This window comes from Bos indicus, chromosome 2 (genome assembly GCF_029378745.1).
Source record: "Bos indicus isolate NIAB-ARS_2022 breed Sahiwal x Tharparkar chromosome 2, NIAB-ARS_B.indTharparkar_mat_pri_1.0, whole genome shotgun sequence".
NCBI lineage: Eukaryota > Metazoa > Chordata > Mammalia > Artiodactyla > Bovidae > Bos > Bos indicus.
This window is the reverse complement of record NC_091761.1, coordinates 85,386,809-85,410,890: the sequence shown is the minus strand read 5'-3', so window position 1 is coordinate 85,410,890 and position 24,082 is coordinate 85,386,809. Positions and strand designations below refer to the sequence as shown.

Sequence of the window (24,082 nt, the reverse complement as noted above, 5' to 3'; positions counted from 1 at the left end):
GAATTATTCCACTACAGTAAGAAGTGTAATGTTAATTCATGATAGACTGATCAGGTTGTATAGTGTAATTTCTAGAGTAACAACAACAAAAAAGGAGATGCAGCTAAAGAACAAATGGAGGAGAAATACAGATCTACTTCAGAGATACTGCAGGTTCGGTTCCAGACTGCTGCAATAAAGCAGATACTGCAATTAAGCAAGTCTCATGAATTTTTTGGGGTCTAGTTCATATAAAGTTATGTTTGCAGTATATCATGGACTATCAAGTGTGTGATAGCATCATGTTTTTAAAAATGTGCATACCTTAATTTTAAAATATTGCTAAGAAATGCTGACCATCGTTTGAACCATCATAGTAGTAATATCAAAGGTCAGTGATCACACAGCTCACAATAACAAATAAAATGGAAAAGTTTGACACATTGCAATAATTATCAAAAATGTGACACAAAGTGAATAAATATTATTGGAAAATGGCACCAATAGACTTGTTCAGTGCAAAGTTGCCATAGACCTTCGATTGTAAAAAAATGCAGTATCAGTGAAGTACAATAAAATGTATTCAGTCTGAAAGGAAAGAACCGAAAGACAGATGGGACAAACAGAAAACAAATGGCAAGATGATAGATCAATAATTGATCAATATCAATAATTATATTAATTGTAGATGGATTAAACACTCCAATTAAAAGAAAGATCTTGTCAGACTGGATTAAAAAACAAGAGCCACCAAACTATATGCTAATCTGAGTACTGGAAAGCAAAAGCCATTTTAGATGTAAAAATCCTGATTAAGAAATGTAAAGGAATGGAAAAAATACACATACAAATACAGATAGTATGAAAGTTAGCATGGCAATCTTAGTATCAATTAAATAGATTCTAGGACAAAGGACATTACATTGAAAAAGAGGGACATTTCTTGGTGATAAGAGTCAGCTCATCAAGAAGGCCAAGAATCTCAAGGGAGTATGCACCTAGTAACAGAGCTTCCAAGTTGATGAAGCAGAATTAACAAACTAGAGGAAAAATATGTAAATTCACAATTAGAGTTGATAATTTCAACAATCGTCTCTCAATAATTGATGAAATAAATAGCAAACCAGTAAACTATATAAGATTTTAACACTGTTAATCAGCTTGACCTGTGGACATTTATAGAACATGCCCAACAACTGTAGAAACAAGCTGGGCTTACTGATATTTATAGGCCACACCCAACAACTGAACAAACTGTGATCTCTTTCAGTGCACATAGAACATTTACTAAGATATGCCATATGTTAAGCCATAAAACAAGTCTCAGTGTCAGGATTGAAGTCATACAGGGTTTATTTTCTGAACATAACAGAATTAAATTAGAAATCTCAACAAAAGATATCTGGAAAATCGTCCAGTGTTTGGAAATGACTTCTAGATAACCTAGAGGTTAAAAAGAAAATCATGGGTGAAATTTGAAAATGTTTTGAATTGAATTAAAATGAAAACATGTCATCAGAATTTTTAAGATTAAAGTAGTAGAAGTATAGTTTTAGGATTCATAAGTGAATTTAGCAGAATCACAGGTAAATGGTCAATATTTAGAAATCAGTGATCAAATGGAAGGTGAAGTTTTGAAATGCATTTACAGTAGTGTAAAAAATCTTATGGATAAATTTAGTGAAAGATGTGCAAGATCTATTCACTGAAAACTGTAAACCCTGCTGAACTGCAAACCCTGATGGTAGAAATTAAAGAAATCCAAAATAAATTAACAGACCAACTTTATGGTTTAGAATCTCAAGATTAAGATGTAAAATTTCCCCAAGTGTTAGTCGCTCAGTCGTGCCCGACTCTTTGCAACCCCATAGACTGCAGTCCACCAGGCTCCTCTGTCCATGAGATTTTCCAGGCAAGGATACTGGAGTGGGTTGCGATTTCCTTCTCTAGGGGATCTTCCCAACTCAGGGATCGAACCTGGGTCTCCTGCACTGCAGGCAGATTCTTTACCGACTGAGCTACAAGGGAATCCCAAATTTTCCCCAAATAGACCAGTAGATTTAATGCTTTACAAATCAAATACCAGTAGTTCTTTTTTTTAAAATTGATATGCTTATGTGGAAAGAATCAAAGCAACAAATAATTTTTAAAAAAAGACCCATCTTGGCAAAGAACAAAGTTGGAGGTCCTGCATTGCCTGATTCAAGACTTAACTGTAAAGCTACAGTCATCCAGTCATTGGTATTCCTGTGTATCTTGAAAATGAAATTTAGGTGTCTTGATTTGTTGCCTAAGTCAGCATTTTAAAATTACTTCAAAAAAAATAAAATTACTTCAAATATTTTTTAGCTTAAATCTACACTTATTGTAGGATGAAACAAGCCGTAAGATGAAACAGAACCTTTTACATATCTGATAGTTATTAGATAAGATAAATTAGATGTGATTTCAAAATGAGATTTAATTCCATAAATGTCTTTCCCAAAAAGCAATTGTGTCTCTAATGTTATATATTAGGTGCTTTGTTTTTGTTCTTTTTGTTGTTGTTGTCTTGTTTTCTCTAACAAATACATGTTACATTTTTAATAGAACTAATAGACTTTCTTTTAAATTGAGGCTTTTAGAAAGTATTATTTCTGTTACAAGCAAGTACAATAGGGATTAAGAGACAACTCAGTCTTGTTGAATGGATATGACTTGGGTATGGGAAAGTGAGAGGACATTTTAGATGGAAGAAACCACATTCGTTCATCATGTGAGTCTGCATGCAAATATAGGAATGAATAAAACAGAAATCTAAGCCCTCATGGAACTATGTTCCAATATGGAGAGGCAGGCAGAAAACATCATAAATAAGAAACATACATACTTTCTTGTGATAAATACCAGGAGTTAAAAACAGAAAAGGGAGATAGGTAGTTGAAGGTAGACTACAATTATAAATAAGGGCACCCAGTGAAGAACTCTGTTGAGACACAGACAATTTGATACAAACTAAGGACATGAGGGAGTGGCTTCCCTGGTGGCTCAGAGGTTAAAGCATCTGCCTGCAATGCAGGAGACCCAGGTTTGATCCCTGGGTTGGGAAGATCCCCTGGAGAAGGAAATGGCAACCCACTCCAGTATTCTTGCCTGGAGAATCCCATGGACAGAGAAGCCTGGTGGGCTACAGTCCATGGGGTCGCAAAGAGTCAGACACGACTGAGCGACTTCACTTACTTACTTAGCCTATTTAGATACCTAGGGAAAGTACTGTAGGAAGAGGAAACAAATATATGAGGCAAACACATGGGTCCTGTATTTCAGGAAAAACGAGTCTGGTATGGCTGGAACAGTAAGTTAGTAGAAGGAAAGTTTGGGAGGAAGGTAATTTATAGAATCTTGCAGGCAATTTTAAGAATTTTGCCTTTTATTAAATGATACAGAAAGCCACTAAAGAGGTTTTTGAACAAAGGAATAACATGTTCTGTTGTAGGTTTTTTCTTTTTAATTTTTATTTATTTTTGGCTCTGCTGGGTCTTTGTTGCGGCTCGGGCTTTTTCTCTAGTAGTTGAGAGCAGGGACTACTCTCCATTGCAGTGCACGGACTTCTCATTGCAGTGCTTCTCTTGTTGCAGAGCATGGGTTCTAGGCATTCCGGCTTCAGTAGCACAGGCTCAATAGTTGTGACCCACGGTCTTAGTTGCTTTGCAACATGTGGAATCTTCCTGGTCTAGGGATCTAACCTGTGTCTCCTTCATTCACAGACAAATTCTTTACCATTTAACCCTGTTTTAGGTTATAACAGTATCATTCTGGTGTCGGTGTGCTTTTGAGGATAAACTGAAGGGATGTAAAGGTAGAAGCAGAGACACCAGTTAGGAAGCTACTGAAGTAATTTTGGCAAGGTAATTTTGGTTTGGATCAAGTTGATAGCAGTGGAAATGATAGGAAATGGTCAGACTGGTATAAATCTCAAAGGCAAAAGGAGTTGCTGGCAGTTCAGGTATGGAGGGGAAATGTGAGAGAAAAAGAAGAGTTAAGGATGACCCAAACTAGAAAAAGGGGTTCCTCGGTGGCTCAGATGGTAAAGAATCTGCCTGCAATGCAGGAGACCCAGATTCGACCCAGGGGTCAGGAAGATCCCCTGGAGGAGGGCATGGCAAGCCACTGCAGTATTCTTGCCTGGAGAACTCTGTGGACAGAGGAGCCTGGTGGGCTATAGTCCATGGGGTCGCAAAGAGTCAGACATGACTGAGAGACTAACACTTTACCTCATTTCAAACTAGAAAAACTAAAAGAATTTAATTATGATTAGCCAGGGTGGGGAGAAATGTAAGAGGAACAGATCTAAAGGATATTAAGAGTTCAGTTCTAGACAGATTGTATTTAAGGTACATTTTAGACATCCCAAGTATAGCTAGCATGCAGTTGTAGTCGTGGGTGCAGGAGGGCCGAGAGGAGCTACTCCACGTTCAAGGTCAGGAGGGGCAGCCAGTGAAGAGATACCCCTCATTCAGGGTAAGGAGCAGCGGCTGCAGTTTGCTGGAGCAGCCATGAAGAGATATCCCACGTCCAAGGTAAGAGAAACCCAAGTAAGACGGTAGGTGTTGCAAGAGGCATCAGAGGGCAGACGCACTGAAACCATAATCACAGAAAACTAGCCAATCTAATCAAACCTACCACAGCCTTGTCTAACTCAATGAAACTAAGCCATGCCCTGTGGGGCCACCCGAGATGGGTGGGTCATGGCGGAGAGGTCTGACAGAATGTGGTCCACTGGAGAAGGGAATGGCAAACCACTTCAGTATTCTTTCCCTGAGAACCCCATGAACAGTATAAAAAGGCAAAATGATAGGATACTGAAAGAGGAACTCCCCAGGTCGGTAGGTGCCCAATATGCTACTGGACATCAGTGGAGAAATAACTCCAGAAAGAATGAAAGGATAGAGCGAAGCAAAAACAATACCCAGCTGTGGATGTGACTGGTGATAGAAGCAAGGTCTGATGCTGTAAAGAGCAATATTGCATAGGAACCTGGAATGTCAGGTCCATGAATCAAGGCAAATTGGAAGTGGTCAAACAGGAAATGGCAAGAGTGAACGTCGACATTCTAGGATTCAGTGAACTAAAATGGACCGGAATGGGTGAATTTAACTCAGACGACCATTATATCTACTACTGTGGGCAGGAATCCCTTAGAAGAAATGGAGTAGCTATCATGGTCCACAAAAGAGTCTGAAATGCAGTACTTGGATGCAATCTCAAAAATGACAGAATGATCTCTGTTTGTTTCCAAGGCAAACCACTCAATATCCCAGAAATCCAAGTTCATGCCCCAACCAGTAATGCTGAAGAGGCTGAAGCTGAATGGTTCTATGAAGACCTACAAGACCTTTTAGAACTAACACCCAAAAAAGATGTCCTTTTCATTATAGGGGCAGGAATGCAAAAGTAGGAAGGCAAGAAACACCTGGGGTAACAGGCAAATTTGGCCTTGGAGTATGGAATGAAGCAGGGCAAAGGCTAATAGAGTTTGCCAAGAAAATGCACTGGTCATAACAAACACCCTCTTCCAACAACACAAGAGAAGACTCTATACATGGACATCACCAGATGGTCAACACCGAAATCAGATTGATTATATTCTTTGCAGTCAAAGATGGAGAAGCTCTATACAGTCAGCAAAAACAAGACTGTAACTCAGATCATGAACTCCTTACTGCCAAATTCAGACTTAAATTGAAGAAAGTAGGGAAAACCACTAGACCATTCACATATGACCTAAATCAAATTTCTTATGATTATACAGTGTAAGTGAGAAATAGATTTAAGACACTAGATCTGATAGGTAGAGTGCCTGATGAACTTTGGACGGAGGTTCATGACACTGTATAGGAGACAGGGATCAAGACCATCCCCATGGAAAAGAAATGCAAAAAAGCAAAATGGCTGTCTGGGGAGGCCTTACAAATAGCTGTGAAAAGAAAAGAAGTGAGAAGCAAAGGAGAAAAGGAAAGATACAAGCATCTGAACGCAGAGTTCCAAAGAATAGCAAGGAGAGATAAGAAAGCCTTCCTTAGTGATCAATGCAAAGAAATAGAGGAAAACAACAGATGGGAAAGACTAGAGATCTCTTCAAGAAAATTAGAGATACCAAGGGAACATTTCATTTAAAGATGGGCTCAATAAAGGACAGAAATGGTATGGACCTAACAGAAGCAGAAGATACTAAGAAGAGGTGGCAAGAATACACAGAAGAACTGTACAAAAAAGATCTTCATGACCCAGATAATCATGATGGTGTGATCACTCACCTAGAGCCAGACATCCTGAAATGTGAAGTCAAGTGGGCCTTAGAAAGCATCCCTACGAACAAAGCTAGTGGAGGTGATGGAATTCCAGTTGAGCTATTTCAAATCCTGAAAGATGATGCTGTGAAAGTGCTGCACTCGATATGCCAGCATATGTGGAAAACTCAGCAGTGGCCACAGGACTGGAAAAGGTCAGTTTTCATTCCAATCCCAAAGAAAGGCAACGCCAAAGAATGCTCAAACTACCGCACAATTGCACTCATCTCACACGCTAGTAAAGTAATGCTCAAAATTCTCCAAGCCAGGCTTCAGCAATACGTGAACTGTGGACTTCCAGATGTTCAAGCTGGTTTTAGAAAAGGCAGAGGAACCAGAGATCAAATTGCCATCATCTGCTGGATCATCAAAAAAGCAAGAGAGTTCCAGAAAAACATCTATTTTAGTTTTATTGACTATGCCAAAGCCTTTGACTGTGTGGATCACAATAAAGTGTGGAAAATTCTGAAAGAGATGGGAATACCAGACCACCTGACCTGCCTCTTGAGAAACCTATATGCAGGTCAGGAAGCAACATTTAGAACTGGACATGGAACAACAGATTGGTTCCAAATAGGAAAAGGAGTACGTCAAGGCTGTATATTGTCACCCTGCTTATTTAACTTATTTGCAGAGTACATCCTGAGAAACTCTGGGCTGAAAGAAGCACAAGCTGGAATCAAGATTACCGGGAGAAATATCGATCACCTCAGATACGCAGATGACACCACCCTTATGGCAGAAAGTGAAGAGGAACTAAAAAGCCTCTTGATGAAAGTGAAAGAGGAGAGTGAAAAACTTGGCTTAAAGCTCAGCATTCAGAAAACGAAGAACATGGCATCCGGTCCCATCACTTCATGGGAAATACATGGGGAAACAGTGGAAACAGTGTCAGACTTTATTTTGGGGGGCTCCAAAATCACTGCAGATGGTGATTGCAGCCATGAAATTAAAAAACGCTTGCTCCTTGGAAGGAAAGTTATGACCAACCTAGATAGCATATTGAAAAGCAGAGACATTACTTTGCCAACAAAGGTCTGTCTAGTCAAGGCTATGGTTTTTCTAGTGGTCATGTATGGATGTGAGAGTTGGACTGTGAAGAAAGCTGAGTGCCGAAGAATTGATGCTTTTGAACTGTGGTGCTGGAGAAGACTCTTGAGAGTCCCTTGGACTGCAAGGAGATCCAACCAGTGCATTCTGAAGGAGATCAGCCCTGGGATTTCTTTGGAAGGAATGATGCTAAAGCTGAAACTCCAGTACTTTGGCCTCCTGATGCAAAGAGTTGACTCATTGGAAAAGACTCTGGTGCTGGGAGGGCTTGGGGGCAGGAGGAGAAGGGGACGACAGAGGATGAGATGGCTGGATGGCATCACCGACTCGATGGACGTGAGTTTGAGTGAACTCCGGGAATTGGTGATGGACAGGGAGGCCTGGCGTGGAATTCATGGGGTCGCAAAGAGTAGGACATGACTGAGCAACTGAAGTCAGGAGAACAGATCCAGTCTGGAGATAGCTTGAGGATTGACAGCATATAGATGTAGTTAGCATATTAAAAAGCAGAGACATTACTTTGCCAACAAAGGTTCATCTAGTCAAAGCTATGATTTTTCCAGTAGTCATGTATGAATGTGAGAGTTGAACTGTAAGGAAAGCTGAGTGCGAAGAATTGATGGTTTTGAACTGTGGTGTTGGAGAAGACTCTTGAGAGTCCCTTGGACTGCAAGGAGATCCAACCAGTCCATCCTAAAGGAAATCAGTCCTGAATATTCATTGGAAGGACTGGTGTTGAAACTGAAACTCCAATACTTTGGCCACCTGATGCAAAGAACTGACTCACTGGAAAAGACCCTGATGCTAAGAAAGATTGAAGGTGGGAGGAGAAGGGAACGACAGAGGATGAGATGGTTGGATGGCATCACCAACTCAATGGACATGAGTTTGAGTAAACTCTGGGTGTTGGCGATGGACAGGGAGGCCTGGTGTGCTGCAGTCCATGGAGTTGCAGAGTTGGACATGACTGAGCAACTGAACTGAACAGAACTGAGATGTAGTTAGAGCCATGAGACTGGATGAGATCACTAATGGGTTCAAGATGTGAAAGAAGATATTTAAGGAATGAGGTCTGAGTCACACCAGTATAAAAGGTGAGGGGAGATAAGAAGGAACCAGCAAGAGACTAAAAAGGAGCAGTCAGTGAGGTAAGAGGAGAACCATAAGAGTATCTCATCAAGGAAACCAAGCAAAGCATTTTCAAAGAGGAAGAAGTGATCAACTATGTAAATTGCCATTGATAGGTCAAGTAAGGTGAGGATTGAGAATTGATCTTTAGATTCCTTGGTGACCAGGTAAGTGCAGTTTTAAAAGAGTGTTGCAGGGGAAAACCTGATCAGAATGGGTTTAAGGGTGTTTGAAAAATTGGATACAGCAAGTACTGTGCAGACAACTGTTTTTGAAGAGTTTTGCTCTCAAGGGGTATATAAAGAAAGATATGGTTGCTAAAGTAGAAGTAAAAATAAAGTTTTTACTTTTTAAGAGAGAATAACAGTATATTTATATACTAGTAGGAATGATCTAGTAGTTGTTTTTGCTTAGTTCTCAACTGTGTCTGACTTTTTGTGACCCTTTGGACTGTAGCCCACCAGGCTCCTCTGTCCATGGGATTTTTCAGACGAGAATACCGGAGTAGGTTGCCATTTCCTCCACCAAGGGATCTTCCTGATGAGGGATTGAATCCACATCTCCTGTGTCTCCTGCATTTCAGCCAAATTCTTTACCCTCTGAGCCAGTGGGGGAGACCATATTTATATACTAGTGAGAATGATCTAGTGGACAGAAACAATAATGCAATAAGAAAGTGAGAAGAATTGCCAGAGTGATGTCCTTGAGAAGGCCAAAGGGGGTAGGTTTCAAAGCACAAATGTAGGGTTTGGCTTTTGCTAAGATCAAGTATGTTTCAGAAGACCACCAGAACCATCCTCAGGCTGATGATTCTCCAGGTGGCCTTATAAGACTCAGCATATAGTTGTTCTTATGGTTGTGATTTATTATAGTGAAAGGATACAAAGCAAAATTGGCAAAAAAAGGTGCATGGGGTGAAGTCCAGAGAAACCAGATGAAAGCTTCCCAATGTCCCCTTACAGGAAAGTCACTCTGGATACGTTTAATTCCTGCAGCAACGATTCTGACATGCATTAGAGAGTCAGTAGCCAAAGTTTCTTCTAGAGGACCAGTCACCTGGACACCTTGTGCCTGTGCCTCCCATGTGCCAAAATCCCAACAAAAATAAGGCAGAAGGTACTCAACATAAACCATGTTTACAAAGCAGTTTTGGTATAACGAGCCATTTTTATAATTCAGGAAATGATGGGAACCCTTCCAAAGTCTATGGTCGCAGACAGCAAACCACAGCCAACCTTGAATACAGTCAGTTATAAGGATAGCAGTCTCAGGTCTATTCTGTTAACTCTGGTTCTTCATGAAGCCCAGATTATAGTAACAGGAGAGAAGGCATGAATGAAGTATCAATGTGGAAGGTGATGAACAGAAGTTTGGGCCTATATGGAGATAGAAAAGATTTTTTTAAAAGAAATACTTACTTTAAAATTAAAATATGTAATTATCAGTGAATAAATGTTGTGGATTGCTGACTCCTTTTTAAGCCCAGGCCCACAATAGAGAAATAATTTGATGAGATAAGATACATTGATATGATTCAATAGTACATTGCTATGGCAACTGGAATATATGTGGCTTTTTTGTGATACCTCAATTTTCAAATAAGTGATCTCACTTTATATATCCTATAAAACCTAATATTCTGATATACACCAAATGTAATCACACCTCTTACATACAATATAACAAATGGGAAAAACATGATTTGCTAGACCAAGGGTTGTGATTTTGGTTCAGAAAACCAAAGCTTAACTTTTAAAAATGCTTACAGAACACAAAGCAGTATGTATATACTAATTACAAGTATATGAAAATGTATTTCTGTCTTATTAAGGGAGATTATATAAATAGTTTATTCTTTTTTCAATAAAGTTGCTTATATGTAGAGAGAAGTATTTATTATGTTTACTGTGATTCTAATCCTTAATCATGTCTTGATGATTTTTTTTTTTAATAGGGTCAAGAATTTGCTCCCAAAAGTGTGGCAATAGTCGGTCATTCTATGGGTGGCCTTGTGGCAAGAGCATTGCTTACACTGAAAAATTTTAAACAAGATCTGATCAATCTTCTTGTTACACAAGCCACACCTCATGTTGCTCCTGTGATGCCATTAGATCGTTTCATTACAGGTGAGTACTATTACATAAACTCTAACTGACCTCCCCATTGTTGTTTAGGATTAAACAAATCCTTGTAGCTACTCCCTTTAGAGTATGCTACAGGTTTATCCATATGTGAAGCAGCTTAGGTTTAAATCAGCACTTCTAATTCTGAGCATCTCTTTTTGTGACTTTCAGCTTAAGATTCATAACTGAAACTGCTGTTAGTTTTCTCGGCCTGTTGCATCTTAACCTGGACGGCATGTGTCCTACAACCTCTAGGCATTTGAGCTTCAGCTTAGTTGTTCTTGATGCTGACTCCCAGTCTCTGAAGTGTATTTATATTTCTGTGTTTTGTTAACTCTTATGGCTACTCTATTGAAAATAAACTTATATTTAGGTAAAATAGTAGAAGTGCCTTTTTTAAAATAAATAGGTCTGCTAACACTTTATAGCAAGAAGAGATAAGAAAGCCTTCCTCAGCGATCAATGCAAAGAAATAGAGGAAAACAACAGAATGGGAAAGACTAGAGATCTCTTCAAGAAAATTAGAGATCTCAAGGGAACATTTCATGCAAAGATGGGCTTGATAAAGGACAGAAATGGTATGGACCTAACAGAAGCAGAAGATATTAAGAGGTAGCAAGAATACACAGAAAAACTGTACAAAAAAGATCTTCACGACCCAGATAATCATAATGGTGTGATCACTCACCTAGAGCCAGATATCCTGGAATGTGAAGTCAAGTGGGCCTTAGAAAGCATCACTATGAACAAAGCTAGTGGAGGTGATGGAATTCCAGTGGAGCTATTTCAAATCCTGAAAGATGATTCTGTGAAAGTGCTGCACTCATGCCAGCAAATGTGGAAAACTTAGCAGTGGCCACAGGACTGGAAAAGGTCAGTTTTCATTCCAATGCCAAAGAATGCTCAAACCACCGCATAATTGGACTCATCTCACATGCTAGTAAAGTAATGCTCAAAATTCTCCAAGCCAGGCTTCAGCAATACGTGAATCATGAACTTCAGATGCTCAAACTGGTTTTAGAAAAGGCAGAGAAACCAGAGATCAAATTGCCAACATCTCTGGATCATGGAAAAAGCAAGAGAGTTCCAGAAAACCATCTATTTCTGCTTTATTGACTATGCCAAAGCCTTTGACTGTGTAGATCACAATAAAGTGTGGAAAATTCTGAAGGAGATGGCAATACCAGACCACCTGACCTGCCTCTTGAGAAATTTGTATGCGGGTCAGGATGGAACAGTTAGAACTGGACATGGAACAACAGATTGGTTCCAAATAGGAAAAGGAATATGTCAAGGCTGTATATTGTCACCCTGCTTATTTAACTTATATGCAGAGTACATCATGAGAAACGCTGGGCTGGAAGAAACACAAGCTGGAATCAAGATTGCCGGGAGAAATATCAATAACCTCAGTTATGCAGATGACACCACCCTTATGGCAGAAAGTGAAGAGGAACTAAAAAGCCTCTTGATGAAGGTGAAAGAGGAGAGTGAAAAAGTTGGCTTAAAGCTCAACATTCAGAAAACGAAGATCATGGCATCCAGTCCCATCACTTCATGGCAAATAGATGGGGAAACAGTGGAAACAGTGTCAGACTTTATTTTTGGGGGCTCCAAAATCACTGCAGATGGTGACTGCAGCCATGAAATTAAAAGACACTTACTCCTTGGAAGGAAAGTTATGACCAACCTAGATAGCATATTGAAAAGCAGAGACATTACTTTGCCAACAAAGGTCCGTCTAGTCAAGGCTATGGTTTTTCCAGTGGTCATGTATGGATGTGAGAGTTGGACTGTGAAGAAGGCTGAGTGCCGAAGAATTGATGCTTTTGAACTGTGGTGCTGGAGAAGACTCTTGAGAGTCCCTTGGACTGCAAGGAGATCCACCCAGTCCATTCTGAAGGAGATCAGCCCTGGGATTTCTCTGGAAGGAATGATGCTGAAGCTGAAACTCCAGTACTTTGGCCACCTTATGGGAAAAGCTGAGTTTGGAAAAGACTCTGATGCTGGGAGGGATTGGTGGCAGGAAGAGAAGGGGACAACAGAGGATGAGATGGCTAGATGGCATCACTGACTCGATGGACGTGAGTCTGAGTGAACTCCGGGAGTTGGTGATGGACAGGGAGGCCTGGTGTGCTGCAATTCATGGGGTCGCAAAGAGTCAGACACAACTGAGTGACTGAACTGAACTGAATTGAACTGAACACTTTATATGATGAGATGAATTACGATTGCTAACATTTATAGAGCTCTTATATTTTGGATATTGTGGCAAGAACTTTACATGACAGTTAGGTCATTTGATATTTAGGGCAGTCCCTTGAGGTGGGTACTATTATTATAGCCATGTTCACAGATAGAAAAAGGGGCCAGGATAAATTCTTGCCCAAAATCACATAGCAAGAAAATAATGGAGCCAGTAGTTGACACTAGCAAGCTTGTTTCTGGGCCTGTGCTTTTATTTACCCTTTGCCTCTGAATTGAGTTATGATAACAGAGGAAATAAAACTATGGTAATACTGTAATTTTGCAGAGAATTTTGCGTGAAGAACAGGAGTTTATGATTGCTATCATCTAATTAAATAGTAATAATGTTGGAGAATAAGAATTAAATGCCGACTCTCTCAACTTTTTATTAAAGTCAAGTATTGTCTTCATGACCTATTGGAATATTGTATGTGTAGAAGAAAATCTTCAGAAAGAAATAATTATTTTTCCTGATCAGTAAATTTGCACAACTTCTTATTCTATAAAAATTTGCATCGCCTTAATTGTGCTTAAAATTTTTTTTATAGATTAGTGAGACATATACCCTAAGGACTCCAAACCAAAGTAGCTTTCCAAAACACCCATCTCAGCATAATATTGGCAGGGAGTAACTTATTTGCTGAGATATCTGGTGCAGTAGTACTTAAAGAGAAGGTTGATTTTGCTCCTTATTATATTTAAAACTTTGCCTGTAAAACTCTTTGAATAAAAAATTTAATTTTATATTGAAGTTAAATATGCCTTCCTGATTCTAATAATTATTGTTATTTATGATAGGTTTAGAAAAAATTAAAGACATAGTCATAATACTTGTCATCATAATCAAGATTTCTTTCTCTTACTGCATTTTATGTGGTGTATGTAGATGAGCCTTGCAAGTTATATTAGAATTACTCAAAATCCTTTTTAAAAATCTCTTTGAGGAAAAAACTGTCAAGAGAGTCAGGTTTTAGTGTTTTTGAAGGATACTTATGGTCTGTCTCTAAATGGCTTAGACCAGGTTTCTGCACCCTCTGGGATCTGATGCCTGATTATCTGAGGTGGATCTGATGTAATAATACTAGAAATAAAGTGCAAAATAAATGTAATGCCCTTGACTCATTCTGAAACCGCCCCCCTCCTCCCCAATCCTGGTCCATGGAATAATTATCTTCCACAAAATCTGTCCCTAGTGCCCAAAAGGTTGGGGACCACTGGCTTAGGCTGAAAGTGCTTCTTAGGATCAAGGTGCCTTTCCCAGTAATTAGCAAGCTTCTTGGGCTTCCCTTGTGGCTCACTGGTAAAGAATCCACCTGCAATGCGGGAGACCTGGCTTTGATCCCTGGGTTGGGAAGATCCCCTGGAGAAGGGAAAGGCAAACCACTCCAGTATTCTGGCCTGGAGAATTCCATGGACTATACAGTCCATGGGGTCACAAAGAGTTGGACACGACTGAGCGACTTTCACTTTGCCATTCATTTTGTATTTATTTTTTTATTGCATCAAGCCATAATTAGTATGAAAAAGCAAAAGTTCAAAGGAGGATAGATTTTAAGTTTTTAGGAGACCCATATTATATGCAGAAGTAGATTCCCTGTTTGTACCTGTTGGAAATACTGTCCTTAAATAGGAGAAAGGAAGCCTTGCACTGGGCTCTGCACTTTACAGGGCCCTGCACTGGCGTTGCCATCCACACACAGGGTGTGGAGTGTACAGGGCAAATAGCCTCCCCACTTAGAGGTTGTACCTTTACTTCTGGACCGTGATCCAGGTAACCAGTCTTTCAGAATTTTCTTGTCTGTATGCCTCAAGCTCACTTCCTTAGCCTCTTTCTTGGATCTGTCTTGAGGACAGGTATGTGCAATCCTGAGCTTGAACTGTAGCCAGGGGTGGCTCTGCTTGAGGTACAGACAGAAGTTGGATATGCACAGGAGGTCCTTGTGATGCAGGATGGAATGTGTATGAGAAGTAAAGGAGAGAGCTCAGTGATCTGCTCTCCTTATGCTGCAGATGTCCACAGAGATATGTTCTCCCTATGCTGCCATCAGCCAGTGTCCAACTCTGAGGTGTCCTTCTTGCTGTTGCTCAGTTGCTTAGTCCTGTCCAACTCTTTGCAACCCTATGAACTGCAGCACACCAGGCTCCTCTGTCCTTCACTATCTCCCAGAGCTTGCTCAAACTCATGTCCATTGAGTCGGTGATACCATCCAGCCATCTCATGCTCTGTCGCCCCCTTCTCCTCTTGCCTGGAATTCTTAATTTGAACCTGGCCTTTCATGTTATTTCAGTGATATATATATATGATATATATGTAGGCAGAGAAAATACGTTTGATTTAAGTTTGTTAGCTGAAATTTTGACTTTGGTATTTAGACATATGGCATATATACCCTGATTGGTAACTCTTATCCCAGGCCCTGGAGATGTTAGGAATGGGTCTGCTTGGTTGCAGTCTTAAGTAAATATGACTGAAATCTTTAATGAGATGAGTTTGCTGTTCTAAAATGTTAAAAGTGATCAAATGACAAGATAAAAAATGCATTCAGTCAGTCAGTTCCGTCGCTGAGTCGTGTCCGACTCTTTGCGACCCCATGAATTGCAGCATGCCAGGCCTCTCTGTCCATCACCAACTCCTGGAGTTCACTCAGACTCACGTCCATCAAGTCGGTGATGCCATCCAGCCATCTCATCCTCTGTCATCCCCTTTTCCTCCTGCCCCCAATCCCTCCCAGCATCAGAGTCTTTTCCAATGAGTCAACTCTTCGCATGAGGTGGCCAAAGTACTGGAGTTTCAGCTTTAGCATCATTCCTTCCAAAGAAATCCCAGGGCTGATCTCCTTTAGAATGTACTGGAGGAGGGTTCAGGATGGGGAACACATGTATACCTGTGGCGGATTCTTTTTGATATTTGGCAAAACTAATACAATTATGTAAAGTTTAAAAATAAAATAAAATTTAAAAAAAAAAAAAAAAAAAGAATGTACTGGTTGGATCTCCTTGCAGTCCAAGGGACTCTCAAGAGTCTTCTCCAACACCACAGTTCAAAAACATCAATTCTTTGGTGCTCAGCTTTCTTCACAGTCCAACTCTCACATCCATACATGACCACTGGAAGAACTATAGCCTTGACTAGACAGACCTTTGTTGGCAAAGTAATGTCTCTGCTTTTCAATATGCTATCTAGGTTGGTCATAACTTTCCTTCCAAGGAGTAAGTGTTAAGTTTTGATAATCAGAACAGGAAATGCGAACTCCCTGCCCTGGCCTCAGATTTTTGACACTAAATTTTTCTCATCTTCCATAGATAAAGTGGAAAAATTATCCCCAAGTAGTTCCCTTTGAAACTGCTTGTTAAACTAAATGAATAGAATCTTTTAAACATCAGATTTTCTACAGTAGAGAGTCCCAAGAATAATGTGACTGTCATTGCCCTGATAGATGGTATTTTAAGAACTTAAATAGCGCTTTGTGTGGTCACCAGTACTATAGTGGCTGCAGTAAAAAGCTGCTGAGCCCTTATAAACAAGGATACAGCCATGATTAGGAAGATCTACAGCTCCTTAGCATAGTAAACTTGTATCTTTGGAAGAATTTGGGGTGTTTCTTTCTATATTATGTGGCTTATGAACAAAATGCATCCTTGTGGAATGTAGAGACCTGTTTGCTATAGACTTGTCAAAGCTAGTAAAATTGGGTTACCTTTTTTCTTTATTGATATGTTTACTAACTCAGTATTTGTACTCTGATGAGGAAAGTAGAATATGTGTAAAGATAACTGATTTTACTCAAAGTAGAGAAATGTGGATGGCATTGTTTATAGACAATTCAGGTGGCTTAAACAGAAATTCAGTTTAATGTTAGTATCTTAGATAGGTTATTGTTTCAGGGAATGGTTACTAACTTTTAATGTATGTCTTTTTTATTTCCCACCAGATTTTTATATGACTGTAAACAACTATTGGATTTTAAATGCTAGACAGATAAATTTAACCACACTTTCTGTAGCTGGAGGATTCCGGGATTACCAAGTTCGTTCAGGACTGACTTTTCTGCCAAAATTAAGCCATCATACCAGTGCCTTATCTGTTGTGGTAATTTTTTTTAAAAGATTCTACTGACGTAGTAACATAATGGTCACAATGGGGCATGAAAGGAGAAGTGATGTGTGGTTGGTTGGAAATGATTACTGAGTTGGTGTAGTATATTGTGTGTACATGTGTGCATGTGTGTGTGTGTGAGAGAGGAGAGAGATATGAAAAAATGAAAATTATTATTTTGGGAAGGCAGAGGCATGGGTACTTAAATTCATGGAAAGTGAAAAGAATATTAGAAACTTCGTGCATATCACTCTTATATATGAAGACGATTGTTTCTTGTTCAAAGTGACTATCCATTGATTAGAGTTTTAAATATAAGAAAGTGTGGGCTGATGTCCAAGGGCCCTTTGTGTATCTCAGTGGTATGCTATATACAACAGTAGTAGAAGATCAAACATTTCCCATACTCTTGAATTTTATACTTGAATGAAGGTTTACTGGTTTTAAAATTTAAAAATTAGCTTTGATACTTGGTAGTAGCTTCCCTGATGGCACAGACAGTAAAGAATCTGCCTGCCATGTGGGAGACAAGGGTTTGATCCTTGGGTCAGGACAATTCCCCTGGAGAAGGAAATGGCAACCCACTCCAGTATTCTTGCCCGGAGAACCCCATGGACAGAGGAGCCTGGTGGGCTACAGTCCATGGGGTTGCAAAAAGTTGGACAGGAATGAGTGATTGATACTTGATAGAGTATCAAAGTGTAGATAGAGACCTGATTAATTAACTTGCTACTTATTCTTCCCTGCTAGCACATCAGGTATTTGATCTTTAACTGGGATACATAGTTTCTGTAAAATAAGTTCAGGTTTCTTTTTAGGACTTACATTATTCTTGTATTTTTAACTTTGAGGTCTTCAGATAAGAGCTGAACTTTTAAACTCAGTATGCACATTGTCTCTAAATATAACTGAGTTTAATTTCTACAAAGAAAATTCATAGCATTCCTTTTGCTTTTTAGATGATAGTTCTTTGTTTCATAGTTGTTCTCTTCATAGGTATGCCTTTGCTCGGCTTAGCTACTATTGCTCTTCCTTAGATTGCTATTCATTAAGTAAATACTGAATGCTAGATAGAACAAAAATTATTAGGCTGTTCTGCCCTTATCCACCATTTTCTTACTACTGGAGAAGCTATGATATAGCCATAGTAGCTTTGGAACTAATTAGTAGTAATTTACTAATTGGTAAACCTCTCTAACCTCATTGTTGGTATGAATCTCGTTTTTTGCTGCTGAAATATTTTGGGCAGATATATTCTAGTTCTCAAAACTCTAAATATGAAATTCCTAGTAAAAATAGATATTTTAGTCATATAAAACTGGGTATAACTTATTTCCTAGACTTGATCTTCGGAGAAGGCAATGGCACCCAACTCCAGTACTCTTGCCTGGAAAATCCCATGGACGGAGGAGCCTGGTAGGCTGCAGTCCATGGGGTCGTGAAGAATCGGACACGACTGAGCGACTTCACTTTCACTTTTCACTTTCATGCATTGGAGAAGGAAATGGCAACCCACTCCAGTGTTCTTGCCTGGAGAATCCTAGGGACATGGGAGCCTGGTGGGCTTCCGTCTATGGGGTCGCACAGTCGGACACGACTGAAGCGACTTAGCAACAGACTTGATCTGGAGCATTATGCTGTATTGATACCCCCTTCTGCAGCTTTTAAGGAATTTTGTTTTTTTTAATGCTGTGTGTGCGCATGCTTTTCTAATCAATTTGTTAATGTATTGTGTTTAAGACAACTAGTGTATCTGTGTCTCTGATGAAAATATATTTTACTTATTATGGAACTTAAAGCTGGTTATTGTATAATCTGAGTTTTATTTCATTATTTAGTTTTTAGCTCCCAAATAATCTTTAGTCTTTTATGTATCTACATGTATGTTCTCCTTAAAAAAACAATTATTAAGAAGTAATTTTTTAATGATTATCTCAAGACCAGTTAAATGACATTAAACTCATTGGGACTAAAAAACCATTCAAGTTAGAGACCTTAGTTATTTTAGTATGGTAGACCAAACTTCTATAATATTCACTTATGCAGATAATGGCACTTAAACAGTAGAATTTTACATTTTACTCATTTAACTGCCCTAGGTGTGCATTTAAGTGGTGGGTGGTTTATGAAGGAGGCTCAGTAAAGGACTCAGGCTCCCCCTTCTTGAATGCCTTACCCAAAAGGTTGCTTTAATCGTCACTGTTTCAACCCATAAGAAGGGAGGAGAAAGAGCATGGAGGGAGAGCAGTCAGGCCTGGCAGTGGCACATATCACTCTTTTTTACATACTGTTAGAGTACTTAGTCACACCTTAGCGTAAAGAGACTGAAATATGCATTCTAGCTAACTGTGTAAAAATGGAAGAAGATTTTGGTGGACATTCAGCAGTTTTTACCACAAAGATTATGAGCAGCTACCTTTATTATTTGTGTTAACTTTCCTTTTTTTAGCTCTAACACAGATATTAGACTGAAGGTAAATTAGCTTTGTGTCCTAGTTAATAGTAAATGATGTCTACACTGAGTTCTTTTTTTACTGAGAATCTAATGAAACCTTAGAACCACAGTGAACTCTAGTTGTCTCAGTTTTTAAAGTAAGTTGCCAGCAATAATTCCTAAATAAGATATCTAACATTTATAAGTTCATTTAGTAAGCTGTAGATTTTCCTTCAACTGTAGAGCCTGGAACCCAAATACACATTGTTATTGGCAGAGTACCAGGATTACAATGACTCAGTGACTCCTTAGAAGTTATAAATACCTTTTTTTTTTTTTTTTAATTAAAGAGGCATGTTAGGCCTTTAAATTTTCTCACACATAGCATTGTTAGTTTCCTGTTTTCATTTTATTTTGACGTTTCCAGGGAGAGCATCTCATTGTGTCTTTGACAGTGCAGAGAGAGAGATGATATGAAAAATAATATTAGATTTACTTAATATTCCCCCATTGTATGTAAGATGCTGTTCATTCATGAGGAGGTCATTACCTTGTATAAAAAAGTTCTCTAGTTCTTGGAGATTGCTGGTCATTGTTAGGAAACCTGAAAATAGTTATATGTTTTACTAGGCTTTTGCCCTTCTGTCTCTAACCAGTAGTATATATTGCTAATCATCTAGAGATTTTTTTTTCTTAAATGAAAGTCTGTACTCCACTTATAAAAGTCTGATTTGGTAGTTTTGTGATTAGGCATATTTATTTTGAATAAAGTCTCACCAGGCCTAGGTATCTCTCAGATATATCCTGATTAGAATTAACATCTTAGAATTTATTAAGTGTCAGTCTAGTCAGAACTAAAATGGCTGAAATATCTATTATAATTTACACATACACTATGATTTATTAAAAATTCATAAACTCAACCTCTATTAGAGTAATGAGGAGTTAGACATTAAACTTCAATAAGTAACATGTAGATGTTTTAATAATTTTTAAAGAATAATTTAAGCTTGACTAAGTAGTAATGACAAAGAGAATTATTTTATGCAGGAAATATTATAATATTTTGGGGTCACCTTTTTATAAGACATTTTAAAATGTCTGTGCATCATAAAATAGTGAAACTAATGTTACATGTTTCTAAATATTAGCCTATAAGAATTTCAAGCCTGTTGAAGAATAACAAATGTGCTTTTCTTAACTATGATTTTGTTTCTTTCCTTTTAGAGTTCAGCAGTGCCTAAGACATGGGTCTCAACAGACCACCTCTCCATTGTATGGTAAGTCAATATAACTTATTTTGGCAGTTTGTGGCGGTCATCTTTTCTCATGAGTGAATTGATTGGTTTGTTATCTTTCTTAGAGCTTTATCTATAAATAAATAAGGGTTTGGGAGAAAGATTAATTTAGGGGATTAGAACTTCAACCTTTGTTCTTGTCCTGGTTTGACCAAGATGTCCTTGACAACCTATAAAACCATGCCTTGAAGAACCAGTAGCTTTAGTCTCAAATGAAGCTAATGTCAAATGTCAAAATTTTGGGATTTGTCATGTTGGGCAGAATCAAAGACCCTTGTCCAATCACCAAACTCAGGGACTTGATTACTGCAGCATTGATTATTCTGGAGCAGCACATGGAAAACCAAGCAGGAATTAGATTTATGCTTAATATAAATAAATAGATGAAATAAGGGGCAGGAAATACATAAACCCTAGTATCTTATCTCTGTGTCCATTGGCTTAAAGATTCTCTTTTCACCTTCCTCTGGCTGTGCAATCAGTGGTGTCGGGAACACAACCATTCAGGCATGTGAAGATGGGATAGACAATATGCCTGTGTCTGGGGTAGACATGGATATTTAGGGAAGACAGAGCAGCCGGATACTTTTCTACTCTGAAATATCTGGGAAGATTAAATTTACTTTATTTAGATAGGTTTCAGCTTTAAGACGGAGAAGGCAATGGCACCCCACTCCAGTACTCTTGTCTAGAAAATCCCATGGACAGCAGAGCCTGGTAGGCTGCAGCCATGGGGTCGCTAAGAGTTGGACACGTCTGAGCAACTTCCCTTTTACTTTTCAGTTTCATGTATTGGAGAAGGAAATGGCAACCCACTTGAGTATTCTTGCCTTGAGACTCCCAGGGACAGGGGAGCCTGGTGGGCTTCCATCTGTGGGGTCGCACAGAGTCGGACACAACTGAAGCGACTTAGCAGCAGCAGCAGCTTTAAGATGTATGCTTAATACTGATGATTTGTTAAATAATTTTAGAGTTCACAGCATTAAAGGAAATTTCTATATTCCATTAATTTTTGTTTTTTATCAAAGTATATTTATGTTTGTATCAAAAGTATATTTTTAAAGAAAGTTTCATTTGTAACATTTTATTCTTCAGGTGTAAACAATTGCAATTGACTACAGTTCGAGCATTCTTTGATCTTATTGATGCTGATACTAAACAAGTATGTATTTTTAAACTAAAAGTTACTTCAGGGAAGTAAAACTTTTTGTTAGAGCAGTGAAAAATTTAATACATTTTTTTTACTTGGATGATAGTAGAAGCCTACACCTTATATTGACTGCGATTAGTTTCAAATGGAAATATCTTTGTTTATCTGTAATCTTTGATCACTAGTAATAATTAAGAATGCAGTAAAATTGAAAGAATGAAAGATACCATAAATCTTCCTCAGTAACCCCTTTTACTGTTTAACATTTGATATATGTCCTTCTTTTTTGGGGGAGTGGAGGGAGAAGGAAATGGCAACCTACTCCAGTATTCTTGCCTGGGAAAAATCCCATAGACAGAGGATCTGGCTTCCCTGGTGGCTCAGATGGTAAAGCTTCTGCCTGCAGTGCGGGAGACCTGGGTTGGATCCCTGGGTTGGGAAGATCGCCTGGAAAAGGAAATGGCAACCCACTCCAGTACTCTTGACTGAAAAATCCCATGGATGGAGGAGCCTGGTAGGCTACAGTCCATGTGGTCACAAAGAGTCGGAAATGACTGAGCGACTTCACTTTCACCTACTTTGGAGAAAAAAGTTACTTTTGTTTTTTGTATTACTTGTCATTATGGCAGGTTTTGGGAGTTCTTTCCCCTGAAGGCTCCAGTTCTTTGAGAAACTATTATGTGTGGTTTCATTCTCAGTAGTTCTCTAGGTAATGCTTTCCTTTTTATTGTGTCTTAACCTTGCTCCTGTAGCATTTTCTCTTAGGAATAAGGTAGTGTATTCTTTTCTTTACTCCTTCAGAAAGCTGCATAACTATCATCAGAGAGAATGAGTGATAAAAGAAAGACACAAATTGATCTGTTTTACCACATTTTAAATCACAAGATGCCATATTTAAGTTAGTGTATTAAAGTAAATGAGCTTTATAGGTTTAACACTGTTAATATTGCAATTATATAATCATGGAATGCAAACATTTTTTAGCTTTTCAACATTGTTTTAATTGTGACTCTTTAGCTATGACCAGTATGTTTAGGAAAAATCCAATTTCAGCTGATAACAGATGAGTTTCAGACAGGTATATACTTTAAAAATGATAAATCAAACTAATTTTAACAAATCATATCTTGTTTTCCATTAAATTCTAAAATGAGAAAACCCTAATACTGGCATGTAATAAATTATAATTTTGGATGGGTGTTTTACAGATACATTTTAAGGGACAGATGAGAAATTTTTGACTAATACTGTTAAGAATCAAAATACTATGAAACTGAGCTTTTTTTTTTTTTTTACTATATATGATAGACTAGACTAAATATTTGACAATAAAATGTTAGGATATTTTACTAAACATTAGACACTAAAATGTTAGGATGTTGCCCTGCTTCTCAAGAAGCATTCAGTTTAGGAAGAAAAACATACATACATACAAGGGAACTATAACTCAAAGCGTAATTAGTATCAGGTTAAGCACTTAGAACAGTGCCTGGACCAGAGTAACTGTTGACTTAATTATTATTGGAACTTCCCTGGGAGCTCAGCTGATAAAGAATCCACACTTGAAACAAAGTTTCATTAGGTCATCACAATGGATATAAAAGGATACAGAATGTATCAATGTTCTTTCTAGATAACTCAAAATCCCAAGAAGAAATTGTCGGTTTTGAATCACCATTTTATAAGACACCCAGCAAAACACTTTGAGGAAAATCCATCAATAATTTCTGACTTAACAGGTTGGTAGTAATAACATTTTAATTTTAAGTATAGTTTTGGATATTATTTTAGGTAAATGTGTCATTAGCAGACAAACTCTTTGTAATGCTTCTGCTGTTAAAATCCTATTATATTTCATTAATTTCCCTGTGCTGATTTCTTATGAGGTTCTTGACTAAGGGAAAAAATTAAAAAGTGATTTATAACATATTGCTGATAAAAATTTTGTACTGAAGATAATATGACAGTAACTAAGTTTAAAAGAGTTAATTGCCTCTGTTCTCCTGACAGCCACTTAAAATCAATGCTACATTATTCTTGACTTAGTTTCTTAGTATCATTCTTTAGTCTTCTGGTTTAACAGCATATCTTTTGCTGGTAAATTTTGTTTTTAATATGTATGTCATACTCTACTTAGGTTGGAAAATATTTGTTTACTTCTGTTCATACTTCTTAGAGTTACACACCAAATAGTTTTTAAATGCTTCACTTGATCTGAGTGCTGGTGATGAGTATATGGAGAACATCT

At 38.3% G+C, this 24,082-nt stretch overlaps 1 protein-coding gene across 2 annotated transcripts in view; it reads left to right on the top strand.

Moving 5' to 3' along the window:
- PGAP1 (post-GPI attachment to proteins inositol deacylase 1) overlaps nt 1-24,082 on the top strand; it is an 81,136-nt gene that overhangs the window by 10,560 nt on the left and 46,494 nt on the right. Inside the window, exons 1-6 of one of the 2 annotated variants that reach the window (XM_070769724.1) lie at nt 7,400-9,602; nt 10,441-10,612; nt 16,789-16,946; nt 20,614-20,666; nt 21,780-21,846; nt 23,468-23,573. In XM_070769724.1, coding sequence (XP_070625825.1) covers nt 10,486-10,612; nt 16,789-16,946; nt 20,614-20,666; nt 21,780-21,846; nt 23,468-23,573 — 511 coding nt within the window. In that variant the 5' untranslated portion in view covers nt 7,400-9,602; nt 10,441-10,485. Of the gene's footprint in view, nt 1-7,399; nt 9,603-10,440; nt 10,613-16,788; nt 16,947-20,613; nt 20,667-21,779; nt 21,847-23,467; nt 23,574-24,082 lie in introns of those variants that run through there. The other variant, XM_019974323.2, reaches the window with a different exon arrangement.